Here is a 17571-nt window from a genome sequence, read left to right as displayed (position 1 = left end):
CCGCCGGCGGCTGACTTCCTGTTTATCACACATATAAACATGTCAGGGTTTGACAGGCTGATCAGCTGCTTTCTGAGCAGCAGGTTTGTAGTTCTTGTGTATTTTGTGCTCTTGTGGTTAAATTAAACTTGGACAGCTGTGCTGCTGCTCGCCGGCTGAAGGTGAAACTTGGAGCTGCAGAGGATTAACCGAGATCCAAACCGTCTCGTCTGCAGGATTTAAAACGATGACGCTATTTATAGATCAACTGAGAAAATCATACGCAGCTAAAGGCGAAGAGAGCAGCATTTATAGAATCAAAGTGTCCACACCAGAGATAAAGGGTGTGATACAGAGCTGAGGCAGAAGTTAAACACCAGGAATTAAAATGTTTATGAATTCAGTAGAGAAAAAGCCCAAATTTCACGACTATTGATCTGTTTTAACTTAAATAAGTCAAAAGTGTTTCAGGACCATAAATCTGCTCATAAACCATAAAATCAAAACCACCTTTTTTCCCTCTTTATTTGTTTCATTCAAAGTGTTAATATATATATATATATATATATATATATATATATATATATATATATATATATATACAAACAACATGAAAAAACATACATAAACATGAACACCACCCAATTTGAATGAAAAGGGGCAGAAGGAAGAAATGTCTTATATTATCTTCATGGGGCGTTCCTCTCGTAAACCTGTAAGTAGAATAAGAGTTCTTCACGCCTAAAATTAGAGCTCAGTCACTGTGGCACATTTTTCAAACAGGAAATGGTAAATGACCTGTGTTTGATATAGCGCCTTCTAGAGTCCTGGAACCCCTCAAGGCGCTTTACAACACAATCAGTCATTCACCCATTCTCACACTGGTGGGGATGAGCTACGATGTAGCCACAGCTGCCCTGGGGCACACTGACAGAGGCGAGGCTGCCGAGCACTGGCGCTACCGGTCCCTCCGACCACCACCAGCAGGCAAGGTGGGTTAAGTGCCTTGCCCAAGGACACAACGACAGCGACAGACTGAGCGGGGCTCGAACCTGCAACCTTCCGATTATGGTGCGAGCACTTAACTCCTGTGCCACCTTCGCCCCAGGAAATGTGGGCAGAGTTAGACTTTGGTGGGGGGCAACTTACTCTTTAAAGGAAGACTAGGCAGATTTAGCTTGCTTTTAGCACCCCCTAGTGTCCGGCTGTAGAAGCAAAGCCTATGTTGTTGCTGTGCTGTGTCTTTTTAACACCTCAGTCTAACAGCTGAAACGTCTCCCAGCCTTCCTTAGTGTCTACAGGGGTGATTCATCCCTACGTTGAACAAATCCGCTGTGTTCATGATCCAAAACACGCAGGAAACGTGCTGGAAGCAGACTGCAGCGCCAGGTATGTAGGCAACTGTGGGGCTGGGTGACCTTTCATTAACCCTGTAAAGGGTCATTTTAGCACATACTGGCTCAAGAAAATGAATTAAGAATAAAAAAAATTGCAAAGTATCCCTTTAAAATCGTCTACTCTTTATGGTTTAGTCAGCAGCAGCATTTCTCCTCACTGCAGGAGATGAAACGAATTGCTGATCTTTTCATCTTTTGGACCAAACTGCTGCTGCGTGAGAACGGAGACGGATCTAACATCTGTTTACCGACAGACGGAAACAACTTCAGCAGCGAGAAACAGATCAAAGGTGAGCAAACTAACGGTGCGAGAGCCAGACGAGTTTAATTAATCATACCGCATCAGCACTCGGTGGTAAAGACGTGGGTCATTCACTCATTCATTTTTAGCTCTGTCGAACCATTTCTATAAAGTCATCTGCTATCTGTCCTCACGGACACCCCCACCCCTAACACACACACACACACACACACCCCGCAGCATCATTATGTAACTCTAATCAACTTATCAGGCTAATTACCGTCCGAGTCACCGACCCGGCTTCTAAACTGAATCAGTTTGTTTCCCACCGTCACTAAAGCTCCTCTCACACCCACTCGGTTCGTGTGTGTGTGTGTGTGTTAGTTTTTCGGGGAACCTACCTTGAGTCCAGGGGGGGCAGTGTCTGAGGTAGAAGCTGACCTCTGGCCTTCTGGCCCCCCACTGCTGCAGGAGATCCAGCAGCAGAAGCTCCTGAGGGAGAGCGCGCTCTGAAGAAGGAAACGTTTATTTATCAGAACCTGAGTTTGTGATTTAAACTGTGAAACGTAGAGAAGAAACATCAGCTTTTACATAAATAACTCTGAATGGACCTTTAGCAGCACTCTGATGTACGCACATGCACGAGGCGAGAGCACCGGGAAGGGAGGGAGAGGAGAAGATACTGTAGGAGCAGCTGCTGCAGTTCACATGGGGCAGCAGTAGCTCAGGAGGTAGAGCAGGCTGCCCAGTAATCAGAAGGTTGCAGGATCGATTCTCCTGGCAGAGAATGCTGCTGTTGTGTCCTTGGGCAAGACACTTAACTCGCCTTTCCTGCTGGTGGTGGTCGGAGGGACCGGTGGCGCCAGAGCTCGACATCCTCGCTTCTGTCAGTGCGCCCCAGGGCAGCTGTGGCTACAATGTCAAATCACCAGCATGTGACTATGTGTGTGAATGAATGGTGATTAAAGCGCCTTGGGGGGTTCAAGGACTCTAGATGGTGCTATCATGTTGACATGGACCAGAACATCTAACTACTGTTTCCAACACCTACTGAAGGCAAAAGTAGGTCCAGCCCACTTCTAGCTGAGCTGACCTACTAAAGAGTGAGGTAAGTGTTTATTATCACAGCTTCAGTCCATCAAAACACAACAGACCACACACACACACACATACACACACCGCAAATCCACTTCAGCCCTCAAAGCATGACCTCAAGTCACACAGAGACACACAACATGCAGCATCACTCATCGTGTTCAGCTTCAGTTGATCTGAGACACTTTACAGCCATTTATAGCACCAGTCAGCACACACACACACACACACACACACACACACACACACACACACACACACACACACACACACACACACACACACACACACACACACACACACACACACACACACACACACACACACACACACACACACACTGCTGTTTGCTGCCTGTAATTATTTGAATGTAGGCCAAGCTGTAGGAAAAATCACTATGTGTGTGTGTGTGTGTGTATGTGTGTGATGAACTGGTCTATTCAGTGTCACACACATACAGGAAGTACTTGTGCATTGATCTGAAACGCTGTAGCTGCACTCTGGATTTGTTCATAATTAGCTTCCAGGCCAGTTCACACTGTGACCATCCTATAAACCAGATTAGAATCCGGTCCACACTCTGGCCCTCATGGGGCAGTGCGTGTGTGTGTGTGTGGGGGGGGGGGGGGGGTAGTGTTGTCAGAACCCAGTAAAAAGACAAGACCAGTGCTCTCAACAATCCCACTCCAGTATCTAGACTCTGAGACGGAGATGATGCGCTGGTTCTGCAGCGATGGAAGCTGGCGATGCAGCTCTTTGAAGCTCTGCATGTGCTAAAAGTTCTACACAACATCTGTGCTGCAGAACCAGGAGGACCACCGGGAGAACCCAGATCTCAAACCTGCTGCTCAGAACCTTGTTCCAACCTCCAGGAACTAGACCGACTCCGCTTACTGAAGCAGAGACCGGAGAAGGGCAGGAGGGGAAACACATCCTGCTTTTGAGGGCTGATAAGAATTTAGCATTTTTGCACAAACTTTAACTCGTTGATGCAGATTTTTCTTCAAGCCGAATAAATAAATAAAAACACGTTCAAAAATATTCTGACTAATTTGAAATGTGTGATTCTGGAAGTAACAGAAGAATAGTTATTGCAAAACTTTGCCATCATTTGTTGTTCCTCGTTTTAAAAAGGAGGTGGGTAGACTCGCCTTTTGTGTTAAAGCTCCTCAGGACTGAATTAAGATCTATCTCTTCAATTCGCCAATTTCCCCGCACTGTTTATGCTTATGTAAAGCCGAGCTGTAGTTGCATTGTTTAATCTTTGTTATAATGATTTTGTGCATTCACTGGCTAAAATGCTGGTTTTTGTTGCCAATCTTTGTATTCAACTGGGATATTACTCCACTTTAGGTTTAAATACGATGTCATATTTTGCCCTTATTTCTTTTTGAGTGCCTCACAGCAGTTTTATTTAATTTTATTGTGTAAATAGGTATGTATGTACGTATGTACGTGTGTGGGTATCTATGTATCCATGCATATGTGTATATATTTGTGTGTGTGTACGCATATATTTACATGTGTATATATATATTTATACATATCGTTATTTTTACTATTATTATTTATTTACTTTCCTTCTTTTCTCTTTTTTAAGTCTGTTATAACTTTCTAACTCTGCCACCTTACTTGTTATCGGTAGGAGGACCTGCTCGAAAACGAGATGTTACATCTCAAGCAGTTTATCCTCCTGAAAAACATAAGTTAAATAAATAATAAGTAAATAAATAAAATGATCTGACTCGATTCACCGACGACGCCTGCAAAGAGGAGAGAGAGAGGAGGAACGCTTTTTGACACAACACCGGTGTCACTCAGCTGTCTTGGTTGGGTTTAATGTGTCTGCTGGTGCACAGACAGAACCTCTGTCTCTGATGTGCTGATAAACGGTCCGGTGCTGCACCTCCTCACTTTAGCGTTCCACCTTTACGAGTCGTTAATCACCACAATTCAGGATAACTTAAACCCGACGTGTCTGCCTCACGATGCAGATCCTATCCATCACCTCTAAGTTTTTGTTTTCAGAATCTCATGTTCAAGGTAATAACCAAGAATGGTCTTATTGTATTTACAGTTTTTCGAGATGAACTGGAATCAGCAGAAACCCACAAACCCAAAATCAGTGCACGTCTGAAACTTTTTCTAAGTCAAATAAAAGCAGCTCGTCTAGAAACACCAGGCAGATGAACACGACGACACCGTAAGAACTGAACCGTTTGCGTGATGCTGAAGCTTTCTGAGGCACAAACTCTCGTCCATCGCTCCAAGCAGCCCCCTGAACGCTCATCAAGCTGATCGCATTTTTAAATTCAACACCATCCTGTACAAATGTCTATGAACCAGCATCATGAACTCACCGTGTCCATTCCACACCTCAGCCAGGTGGCAGTCGCCCTCGCCGGCCTCTTTGCAGTACTCCACCACATCAGCCACCCGGGTTGCCGGGGTAATGGGGACCTCTGTTAGCATCTGCTGAGTGTTGTTGAGGTAAACGGTCAGGATCACCTGTAACCATGGAAATACACAGGGTCAAAGGTAAGTGTACCTGCTCAATGGCTGGGCAGTTCAGTACAATGACCTTCCTAATGGTTAACTCGCCAATCTGTTAGCTTATCCAGAGCGTCTGCCTTTCAGGAATTATGTCAGATTTTTTAGAAATCCGTATCAGTGTTGGTCTGACTGTGTACTGTGATGTAATGTAGGCAGCATGTCATTTATCTTTGCTAAGCCCTGTCCCATAGACCCCCATGCAATCTGAGCTGAGTTCCACTCAGCATTAGCCAATGGCGTTAGACATCTGCTTCCGTACGGACGTCAATCGCAAACGTTTAAGGACGTAACTACACTGATGCAGAGTTGGCTACATTTCTTATGGACAAGTAAGTCTTTTCTTTATATATTTAAATAAAGATGAGAATAATATTTGTATAACGAGTTTTAGCCCTACGTAAACAGGGCGAGGGGCTTAAAGGTGCAACACATTTTTATGCCTCTAGATGGTGCCCTCTGAGAAAAAAACTCCAGATTTCTGCTTCAATGAATGTCAACATTTACAGCTGGTTATGTTTTGAAGTCAGTGTCTGTTTTACAGCAGGAATTAAAATTAAACAGATTATAAAAGCAAAACCAAAGAGTTTTGGTTCCCAAACGCCAACAGGTGACCCGCTGGATACACCCGTTGGTCTGCGTCTACGATCTGTAACAATTCGTGAGCTTTCATTTACTATTTTTAGCTTAACTTAAATATTAACTGGTGTCTTATTCAGAAAGTCCATTTAAATAACTAAAGTTAAAAACTTGAATTACATTTATGGTAATAATGAGACTAAATTCTCTCCATACACGATGGTTTAGGTTTGATTTTTTTTAACGCTTTATTCACCCTCGTTAATCATCATTTTCTCTGTTTTGCAGCAAAAAGATTAAAATAGAAATCAGAAAAGGACATCCTGTGTTGTCACGGATGATGTCACTGCCAACGTTAATGATGATGTCATGTCAGTTCATGTGTCAGCTGCTGAAAGATAAATTTAGGGTAATCTGGGATAGCAAAACACACACACGCACACACACACACACACACACACACACACACACACACACACACACACACACACACACACACACACACACACACACACACACACACACACACACACACACACACACACACACACACACACACACACACACACACACACACACACAAAATGCATACTAATCCCGGTATTCTGCACACCTGTCTGAGATCATGTGAAGTAATCTCTGGTAGCATGCACACAAAGTGAACACACACACTTTTAAAGCTTGGATTAGGGACACACACACACGCACATGCACACACACACCTCTATAAATCAGTCAGATTAAAGCAGCCTGACAGCGTCTAAATAAACAAAAATCTGACTTTAAAAGGTCATTAAACACAAACGCCGAGATTTGGACATCTGACAGATGATTCGAACACTCACCCGTTTGTTTCTCCTAGTTTTGAGCTTCTTCTTTTTCTGTTTCCTGTTTTTTCTCAGCCTGAGGTTTTCTGACACATTCAGAACCCGCTCCAACACCAGCTCCAGAAAACGCCTCATTGGCAAACCACACACCAAAAACATACACAAGTGTGCGAGTGGATAATTAAGTGTGGCGTGTTGTCTGGAGAAAGTTGTGTGTGTGTGTGAGTCAGTGAGGGAGGAGAGCAGCGAGGGAGTCGACTTGTTTAAGAGGTGTATAAAGGGTGAAGAAGGGAGGATTTTGATAAAACCCTGGTTCTTAGGAGGTTCTGCTGAGCGACGGCGAGTCCAGTTAGCTTGTCAGGTTGTGAAAGATAAACCGATCTTTTAAACGTGGATGGGAACTGGCCTTTATTTGTATAGCACCACCTTAGGGTTCCACAACCCCCCAAGGTGCTTCACAACACAATCAGTCTTTCACCCAATCACACGCTGGTGGGGATGAGCTACAACGTAGCCACAGCTGCCCTGGTGCCTCCGACCAGCAGGCAAGGGTTAAGCGTCTTTCCCAAAGGCAAACAGCAGCACTCTCTGGTCAGAGCTGGGATAGAACTCGCAACCCTCTGATTACTGAAACACCTGCTCTACCTCCTGAGCTGCTGCTGTCCCACATTTACTTGTAAACAATCAGAAACAATAAAACTGTTGCTGGAAGTTGGGAGAACTTGGAGAAATCAAACACAATCAAGTTATCTGACAACGGTTGGACTGGTCTGAGACTTTATCGTGGTTATTATTACACTGCCTTCAGCTGCCAGTGAGACAACAGGAAATTCTACAGTTTTATCTGTTTTACTGCATTTTTCTTATCATTTGTACAAAAATACAAGTAAATAATGTTCATGTTCACAGGAAAATAGGATAAAAGTACTAAAACAGAAGATGATTCCATGGTGTGTGTGTGTGTGTGTGTAGTGAGGCTGTCCAGTAGCAGCAGTGGGTAAAGCTGCAGAGCAGAGATTAGGCTGTTCTGATACACAGCAGCACGACTTGTTCACACACACACACACACACACACACACACACACACACACACACACACACACGTTAGGGACATGTGCTCAAACAAACAGATATGGTTTTCACAGCGCTGATCGACTTTGGTGGAAAGTCAGAAACAAGCCGTTCACTTTGATTGGTCGCTGAATAAAAACATGTCTGACTTACATTTCTGCCCCATAATCCTTTGCAGCAGCAGCTTTGTCACACGGAACCAAAACAAAGAGATTTCTTGTTTAAACATTTCTAATCAGCTTTACTGACCTGATCTGTGTTCTTCATCAGTAAAACAACCATCATCATCATCATCAGAGCGCTGACTCAGCATCAGTCACACAGAAGTGTTTGTTCCTGCTTCTTACCAGAAGGATCTGTATCAGGATCTGTTCTCTGAATAAAACGTTCTTCTACATTCTGCAGAGGTGCTTCTGGCCTCCAGCCCACAAACATGTTTTTGAAACTCGGAAGCAGCAGGTGACAGTTTAAACTCGGCTGACGAGGTGAATGATGTTTTATTCAGCGAGGCAGCTTTCAAGGAACAAATGCTCTTTACTGTTGGTGTTTATGAGATGAAACGTCCCTGAGAGACAGCAGTAAACACTGACAGCTGCTGTTCTAAGACATCTAATGATGGGAATCTTAAAAATGACCATTTTAGCTGCTTTTACTATCAAATGAATCACTGACAGATCAACAGAGACGCTCTCGAACCAGAAAAATATGTGTTGGCTTCATGAAATTACAGTGGAGGCTGTCGGATGAGATCAGGCTCTGTTTTTATTTATCGTAAGCCGTTTCTGTTGCCTCACGTTAAAAATCTAACTGTATTTCTCTATTAAACTTAAAAGTGGCACAAATAGAGTCACGCATAATAATCAGTGACTCACAGAGACTAGGTGGGGAACAGAGCTGGAGCTCCCAGAACTTTGGATGAAGGCAGAAAGAAAATTCTGGACCAGGAAGCCAGGACGAGGTCAAACATCAAGGCAGCGGCAGTTCCTGGTGTGCGTCTTTGTGTCCTCCTCTCTCAGCTGTAAACACATCTCTATATCTTCAGTGTTTTGTCTGCAGCTGACAGCAGCCAAACCAAACCACAAAGACGTGTAGTGTTTTCTCTGTGAGTGTGCGTGTGTGTGTGTGTGTGTGTGTGTCAGCGTAAAGTGAAATGACCACTGACAGAGAAAGAGAAGAGGAACGGGCAAACTAATGTTCATTGATTTTGGGATTAAAAACATCTGTGGAGATTTTTTTTCTCAGCAAAATCACAAATAAACATGTTTAAAACAAAACAAAACTCAAAACCGTGTTTTGTTCACAACATTCAGAATGACACCACCGTGTTGCATTCAAATGTTTCCAAAGTGTTAAGGACGTCCTAAATCGAGTCAGAGTGGAAAAAGGCAGGAGGACTTTGGGAGGAGGTGCAGACAAAACTGACTAAAATAAACAAATAAAGGACTAAGGCTGTGACTAAACTGTGAGAAGAAAACTGTCAGGATTATTTTCATTCATGTGATCCGACCCAACCAGATGTAAAACGTCATATGATCCCAACTAAAAAGCTCTGGTTTGTCCTCCTCACCAGTCCCAGACAGATCTTCACTTTAACTGCAGCTTATGTGACTTTCGCCTTAATTCTAACCTAAAACCAACTTATAGACAATAAAGTCATCTGTTTGATGTCTGGTTGAACTAGTTTCTCAGAGCAAATGAATTTGTGTCATGTGATCGGCTCAAAGCTACAAGAACAGAAAAGGAACACTGTAATGAGAAAAGCACTTTATGGAGCGAAATCAGGACCATAAGGTTTGTTTGCTTAGGCAGAACAACTCAAGTTCAGTTTTGATCTGGAACTAGGGCTGTAGCGAAGCCTCGATGACGTCGATGTCAGATCCGGTAGTCGACGCACCGCGCCCACTTGTTGCATCCCCAGGAGTTTGTAAATAGAGGAGGAATCTGCCTGTTTTTCCTCTAGTTCGCCCTCTTCTCCGCCTTCACTAACATCTCCACCAAATATCGAAGAACCGGAACGATGTCCGTCCGCTACTAGATTCCTTTCCTGTTTTGCCCCTTCGTCTCCCGGCAACGGACAACAACTTCCGGGGTCAGATGCACTGCTTCGTCTCTATCGCAGACGTAGAAAATCACCGGGAGCGTTTCTCCCTTCATTAAGGAGCTTCTTTCAGACATTAGGAGAGCTGTTTTGGTGGTAGCAGTCTCTCCTCCGTGCTGGTCTGTTTGCTGCTGGGTATTTTGGTTTATTTAAACTTGGTATCTTGAACTTAACGTTAGCGAAGATGCTAACAGTAGCTTTACCAACAGCTTCTTGCGTTTGGATAAGCTGTTACGTTTTGGTTTAGAGTTCATCTTTTTTGTGGTGCAGATCTCCCTTTTATTACATTTAGAGTGTTGTGGGTTTTCGGTTTAGTTTAAAATATCACCTTGAGTTTGGTTTAACCACCCAGTTTAGAGTTTGGACCTTTGGAGATCCTTATTTTGGTCCAGAACCCTGTAATCTTTGCCCAGTGGGACAACCCTAGTTATTTGTACTTTAGTTTTAATTCCCCACAGGCAGAAATAATTTTATTATTCCCAACCTGTGGATGGAAAGATTTATGTTTTTTTTGTAGTTGTAAATAAACCTGATCATCATTTTCACTTTTGAATCCCGTTATTGTCCCTTCCTTTTTGCACACGAGCCAAACTCCCCAGGAAGGGTGGTAACACCACTCGCCTCACGCACATAAGAGACCAAAACAAAGCAGCATGGAGACACTCCGTCTTTCAAACCACCTCTCAGGCAGCAGCCTGCACTCCCAAGTTCTACATGTCACCAGAACATAACCAACCGCAACACAATAAAAGCAGTGTTATACAAAATGGAAGGCCTGTAGTGTTTATTCTCCTACAGTAACAATTTATCAATTTTTTGAGGAATTTATTAGATTTTTTTTGGTTTTTATTAACTGTGCAATAGAAAAATAGTCATTAGATTAATTGTCTAAATAGTCATTAGAATAGTTGACTATTCCATAAAATAATCGTCAGAATAATCGTTTTAAAAATAATCGTTTACCCCCAACACTATCAGGAACTTTCAAAATAGATTGGTTAAGAAGTTAGTTTCAATTTAAATGCAGATTTAATTCACTTCTTGTGTTTTTTTTACATCTTCTGCTTGAAATGTTTGTTTTTCTATATTAATGTTTTTCAGTTATTTCTGATTCAGATCTTTCTTTTCAAGTTGAAAACATTTTCTTTAAATTTGAAAGAATCAGAGATCACATCACGTGACAGGTGAGGTAAAGTTATATTTTATACATATAAGTTTCAATATAAATGTATAACGAGCATTTTACTTTTTAAATTGTGTATATATTGGTTAAATTAAATATGTATGTGAGTTACTACCAGTTAGCTACGGAAGCTGCAACTACTAACCAACCATAGATAACTGTTTTGGATCTATAAAAAACATTTTAGTTATCAAATTCCATCTTTCGGTTCTTTTTAAAACACAGAAAAGGTTTAATTACCTGCAACGTTTCGTTTGCGGCTGCAAACATCATCAGGCTGACGCCGATGGTGGCTGATATAAAACATACATAGAAGAAACCGGACGCCAACTCAACACACAAACAACAGAACATAGAAAGGAGTGTGAGAAAGAAACAGGTCGAAAACACACAAGAGCAGCAAAAGAAGAAGCAGAAAGCACAATAAAGAAGTCAGCCGTGACAGATCACTGCACAAGAGAAAACCGCCTAATGGACTGGGACAACACAAGGATCATTAACACCGAACAACAGAAATACAAAAGATGGATAAAAGAAGCTATCGAGATAAGGAGACGTGGATGTGGGACCATGAACAGGGACGATGGAGTTTACTCGTTGGATCGCACATGGGACTGCATCATCGGAGAGGGGAGAGGGTGACAACGTTCTCTGCTGCCCGCGGATAAATGAAGGAGGCGTCAGCCTGATGATGTTTGCAGCCTCAAACAAAACGTTGCAGGTAAATAAACCTTTTCTGTGTTTCAAAAAGAACTGAAAGATGGAATTTGAAAGTAAACACAGCAAGAACACACCAAAGAAATTTTAGTTATAGCCGGATAGCTAGAATTAGTTGACTTGCATTTAAACTGGAAATTTGACCCCGTAAGCGGCTGCTGACAGCTTCTGGTCCGTCATCCTTTTGAAAATACTGCACTGTATTCTGGGAAATTTTTCATTGACAGTAGGCAACAAGACACCTCCCATGTATCCTTGGCCAGTTAGCTAAACGGTACACAAACGGAGGACAGACGCCTTCGCAGCAGCACATGAACATGGCACACACCTTGGCGGTTTCTGATGACGTACCTCCTAGGCAACCAGGGTGGGACCTAGGCATCGAGGTGAGGCTCCTTGACATTGAGAAATACCTTCAGTTTCTAGGCGATGCCATATTAGGCCCAACCCTAATACTTGCAATGTGGTCTTCAGCAAAGTGCACAAACCACCAAAGTGCGCAGTATGGTTTCAAGTGCGTGGTACACACAAGTGTGCAAATAATTGCCCAAACGAGACATGGAGTATTGCATAATCGACTGCAACGCATGCCAGGATGCTGGTCACTGTGATACTGTTTTTTTTTTTTACAAATCTTCATTAACTTTCAAACAAACAACTTGAAATTAACTTACACTTATTGCAGCTTTATCTAAACGTTTCAGAGCATAAATTGATCTTCCTAAAACTAATTCCTTTCATTAGAATATACATATTTTCAGATAAAGTACTTCAATTCTAATTCAATTCAAAGTTACTTTATTAATCCCAGAGGGAAATTAGAGTTTTAGTACACACAATTCTGAGATCAGACATACATAAAGTGGTGTGAAAAACTATTTGCCCCTTCCTGATTTCTTATTCTTTTGCATGTTTGTCACACAAAATGTTTCTGATCATCAAACACATTTAACCGTTAGTCAAAGACAACACAAGTAAACACAAAATGCAGTTTTGAAATGATGGTTTTTATTATTTAGGGAGAGAACAAAATCCAAACCTGCATTGCCCTGTGTGAAAAAGTTATTGCCCCCTGAACCTAATAACTGGTTGGGCCTCCCTTAGCAGCAATAACTGCAATCAAGCGTTTGCGATAACTTGCTATGAGTCTTTTACAGCGCTCTGGAGGAGTTTTGGCCCACTCATCTTTGCAGAATTGTTGTAATTCAGCTTTATTTGAGGGTTTTCTAGCATGAACCACCTTTTTAAGGTCATGCCATGGCATCTCAATAGGATTCAGGTCAGGACTTTGACTAGGCCACTCCAAAGTCTTCATTTTGTTGTTCTTCAGCTATTCAGAGGTGGATCTGCTGGTGTGTTTTGGGTCATTGTCCTGCTGCAGCACCCAAGATGGCTTCAGCTTTAGTTGACGAACAGATGGCCGGACATTCTCCTTCAGGATGTTTTGGTAGACAATAGAATTCATGGTTCCATTTATCACAGCAAGCCTTCCAGTTCCTGAAGCAGCAACACAACCCCAGACCATCACACTACCACCACCATATTTTACTGTTGGTATGATGTTCTTTGTCTGAAATGCTGTGTTACTTCTACGCCAGATGGAACGGGACATTTGCCTTCCAAAACGTTCAACTTTTGTCTCATCAGTCCACAAGGTATTTTCCCATAAGTCTTGGCAATCATTGAGATGTTTCTTAGCAAAACTGAGACGAGCCCTAATGTTCTTTTTGCTTAACAGTGGTTTAGTCTTGGAAATCTGCCATGCAGGCCATTTTTGCCCAGTCTCTTTCTTATGGTGGAGTCATGAACACTGACCTTAATTGAGGCAAGTGCGGCCTGCAGTTCTTTAGAAGTTGTCCTGGGGTCTTTTGTGACCTCTCGGATGAGTTGTCTCTGCGCTCTTGGGGTAATTTTGGTCGGCCGCCCACTCCTGGGAAGGATCCCCACTGTTCCATGTTGTTGCCATTTGTAGGGCTGTCGCAATAATTGCAAGAACAATATATCGCGATATTAAGAAACCTACCGCGCTGCATGACGTGCCACCGCAATTACCGCACTTGATTAAATCTCGCGACAGTGCATGCTGAGAGGTAAAGTCCGCGCTGATCGAGGAGATAGTAGGGCACTTTTTTTTATTTCTGTTAGATGTTGCAGCCAAATTTGCATTTCAAAGTTAAACCTCCTGAATGTTGTTTTTAAGTTCAGTCAGAGAATGCCGTTCCTGCCCTTTGATCTGCATTCAATAAAGTGTTAAAAATGGCCATGTATTTTTTTCTAACATTTTTTAAATGTGTAAGCACAATGTTTCAAAGGAAATATTGCCATGAGTTTAATAAAAGCGGGGTGCAATAATATCGCATACCGCAATATTGAGCTGCCCTGACTCACCGCAGGGGGAATTCCTCAATCGCGACAGCCCTAGCCATTTGTGGATAATGGCTCTCACTGTGGTTCGCTGGAGTCCCAAAGCTTTAGAAATGGCTTTATAACCTTTACCAGACTGATAGATCTCAATTACTTTTGTTCTTGAATTTCTTTGGATCTTGGCATGATGTCTAGCTTTTGATGAGCTTTTGGTCTACTTCTCTGTGTCAGGCAGCTCACATTTAAGTGATTTCTTGATTGAAACAGGTGTGGCAGTAATCAGGCTTGGGGGTGGCTACAGAAATTGAACTCAGGTGTGAAACACCACAGTTGGGTTATTTTTTAACAAGGGGGGCAATTACTTTTTCACACAGGGCAATGTAGGTTTGGATTTTGTTCTCTCCCTAAATAATAAAAACCATTTCAAAACTGCATTTTGTGTTTACTTGTGTTATCTTTGACTAACGGTTAAATGTGTTTGATGATCAGAAACATTTTATGTGACAAACATGCAAAAGAATAAGAAATCAGGAAGGGGCAAATAGTTTTTCACACCACTGTACATACATAGACACATGACAAGAATTGGTGACTGTGGTCATTTGCAACCCGAGTCGCGTTACCACAAACTTCAGCCTTTTGTCCCGCAGCAATGGATTGTGGGTAACACACTTCACCCAAGTAATGCGGACTTGGGTGAAGTGCGGATCAAGGGTGCTAAAAAAGTGTGATCAACTTCCGCAATTGAGAATCGACAACCTACGCACTGGTCGGAATTGCACAATTGAAAGTGGGAGTATTGGGATTTGGGCCTTAGATGCTATGTTTCCTTCTATGGAAGCCTGTGAGGACAAAATGCATTAACGGATTTGTAACAAACTGTTACAAAACTTTCACCATTCCTAGACGTTGTTTTACACATTTTCCTCTTCACTCGTTGCCAGTGATAAAAGGGAGTCTGATGTGTTTGTCATTTTGCTGGAGGTTGCACTCCCAGGGATTTTTGGCCCTAATGGCCATCTGTTGGTAAGATCTTACTCAAACACAAAAATACCGCTTCCTGGCAAGGATTTAGGTATGTACTGCCCCCTATCACCATGAAATTCACTTTAAAAACAATATTAATTTTTTTCTATTCAGATTTTTTTAGGTAAATGTGATTTTTCCCTGACTCTTATTGTGAAGGATTGCAGGAAGTTAACTGAATTCCATTAGAGAAGACACTTGCCTGTATTATTATGCTATTTTATCATGTCAGTTTGTATATTTAACAAAATAAAGCAAAAAAAACATTCGACTCAACCTGCAACATCAAAAAAGTTTTTTTTTTGGAAGAACTTCCTGATTTTATTTTAGCATGTAGAAGCTAGCCTTAGCTTAAGCTATTTTAGCTTTTTGAATTGAATTTTGTGACTCGTTTTAATGCTTCAAATACCGAAAGGATATATATTATGTTACAAAATATTTATAATGCATTTTTAAATGAAATAATCGATTAGGAGTTCAAAAACAGTGTGTGTGCTAAAGTAGTCATGCTAAACGCTAATTAACTTGGATAAGCGGAGGGAATCAAGTCTCATACAGCATGAACTTTCGTTTTGAAAAAACTATTTGAATTATTTAATTTATCGGAACTGCGCCGAAAAAGGCGACATTTAATGGATAATCGTTTATTTTTCTCTGCTTGACTGTGAACTTTGTCCGTTTTCTCAACTTGACTGTGATTTTAGCCTCACTACCGTTATGTCAGCGTTTCCATTTGGATGAAAACTCACCGGTACCATTCCTGCTCCTCGGTTCAAACAAGCTCCCGTCCCGTCTGAAAAATAACTCCCGATTGTCTCCTCTTCTCTCTTCTTAAACTGCATACTTCCCTCTTCTTTTTGTCTGGAGATCCACACCCTCCTGCTGCCGTTTCTCCTTCCGAGTCTAAACTCCCAAACTCCGCTCAGGTCTGACAGCCCACCCGCTTCTTTCCTTCCTTTCTCTCTCTCGCGCACGCGAACACACACACACACACACACACACACACACACACACACACACACACACACACACACACACACACACCTCGGCATCAGGCTAGCCTGGCCAGCCAGACTGTTTAATTCTGCACAGAGATTCATTTTCTGTGCAGAATTAAACCGAGTCTGGCTGGCCAGGCTAGCATCATGCAGCGGACGGTGAGGTTCTGTTCACGGGCAGAAATGGGTCAGAACCTCCTCCCATCTGCCCCTCTTGACCAGAAAAAGGCTTAAATGTTTGGTTTAACGTGTTGAAGAAGTTACCGGAAACTGGCAGTTTAATAATGAAGCGATTTTTCCCAGAAGGCGATCAGAAGATTTTAGAGACGAGCGCCCCCTGTCGGTGATACGAGGACTTTACTGTAGGGGTGCCCCAGTCAGCAGCTGCTGATGAAGTTAAAAATGGTAACTGGGAGCTCAAATTCTCACAGACTGTTATTTTAAAAAAGCAGATTTTTAAACTCCGTTCATAAAACGTGACTGAACTAAACAAGACAGCAGAAGGCGACCCAGATCCCGATAACAAACTAATTATCAGAACCAGAATAATAAGTTTCACAGCTGCACACATTCAAAGACTTTACCATTAAAAATTGTGTTTAATATATTTTTGAGCAAGTTAAAGAGTAACGCCTAAATCAGCTTTATTTTGATGATAAACTGTATAGATGAGAGTCTAATAGATGCGTCTAGTCATTGTTTGGCATTTTAGTGAATTTTAAAACAAGGAAATTTGCTTTGAATCTCAGAACTTTTGATTATTCTGTTGACATTTGAAGGAATTGTTCTTTACACATAAACAGAAGCCTTGAGTTTATTGCAGCAGTAAATAAGGATAATAAATGTGTAAACAGCAGGGTGTCACCCACTCACAGAACCGGCCTGTGTTCTGTAGCTTAACAGCAAGCTTAGAAAGGTTCTGATGCTGTAAACTCAGCAGATTATCACAGAGCCATCGTCTGCTGCCAGAAGCACCGCCTGATCCAACGATCATCTCTTTAAAGTTGTATTTTAAAATAGAAAAACAGAAAAATGCTGGAAATCCGTTAACCCACAGTGGTAACTAGCCAGCAGTATGCATGTACTATATACATAAATACATAAATCATACACACATGTTCAGGGTTTAAAATAAAGGGAGTCCAGAATGTAACAGGACATCAGCGCCCTCTGGCGTCCGTAGGGACTACAGCACCAGGCTGTCAGAAGAAATAAGGTTTATTCATATTTAATCAGAGGAAAGTTTGATTATTTTAGCGACAGTTAAGAAACACCAAGGCTGCCAGTTTGGAGCCAAAATGTTTTATTTGACATAGTTACCAATAATCAGGCAATTTAAACAGATCTGGGTCCTTTTCAGATTTATAATGAAGTCTATAAATAATCTGGATTCTTTAGTTAAAGGGTTAACCGAAAACAATTTAAACTTACACAATCTTACTGAAT

The 17571-nt window shown here is 42.0% G+C and overlaps 1 protein-coding gene across 4 annotated transcripts in view; it reads right to left on the bottom strand.

Annotated features, from left to right (window-relative positions):
• Positions 1–16400, bottom strand: part of LOC107392571 (apoptosis-stimulating of p53 protein 1) — a 39031-nt gene extending 22631 nt beyond the window's left edge. The window contains exons 1-4 of one of the 4 annotated variants that reach the window (XM_070546738.1): positions 15877–16400; positions 5073–5220; positions 2019–2126; positions 1–18 (exon numbers count right to left, since the gene is read on the bottom strand). The exon at positions 1–18 is cut by the window's left edge and continues 38 nt beyond it. In XM_070546738.1, the coding sequence (XP_070402839.1) occupies positions 1–18; positions 2019–2126; positions 5073–5220; positions 15877–16227 (625 nt within the window). In that variant the 5' untranslated portion in view covers positions 16228–16400. Of the gene's footprint in view, positions 19–2018; positions 2127–5072; positions 5221–6686; positions 7535–15876 lie in introns of those variants that run through there. The other 3 variants (XM_054741462.2, XM_070546739.1, XM_054741461.2) reach the window with 3 other exon arrangements.
• Between the last annotated feature and the right edge of the window lie 1171 nt (positions 16401–17571).

Source organism: Nothobranchius furzeri, chromosome 18 (assembly GCF_043380555.1).
Source record: "Nothobranchius furzeri strain GRZ-AD chromosome 18, NfurGRZ-RIMD1, whole genome shotgun sequence".
In the NCBI taxonomy this organism is placed as follows: Eukaryota; Metazoa; Chordata; class Actinopteri; order Cyprinodontiformes; family Nothobranchiidae; genus Nothobranchius; species Nothobranchius furzeri.
This window is presented reverse-complemented; position numbering and strand designations above follow the sequence as displayed.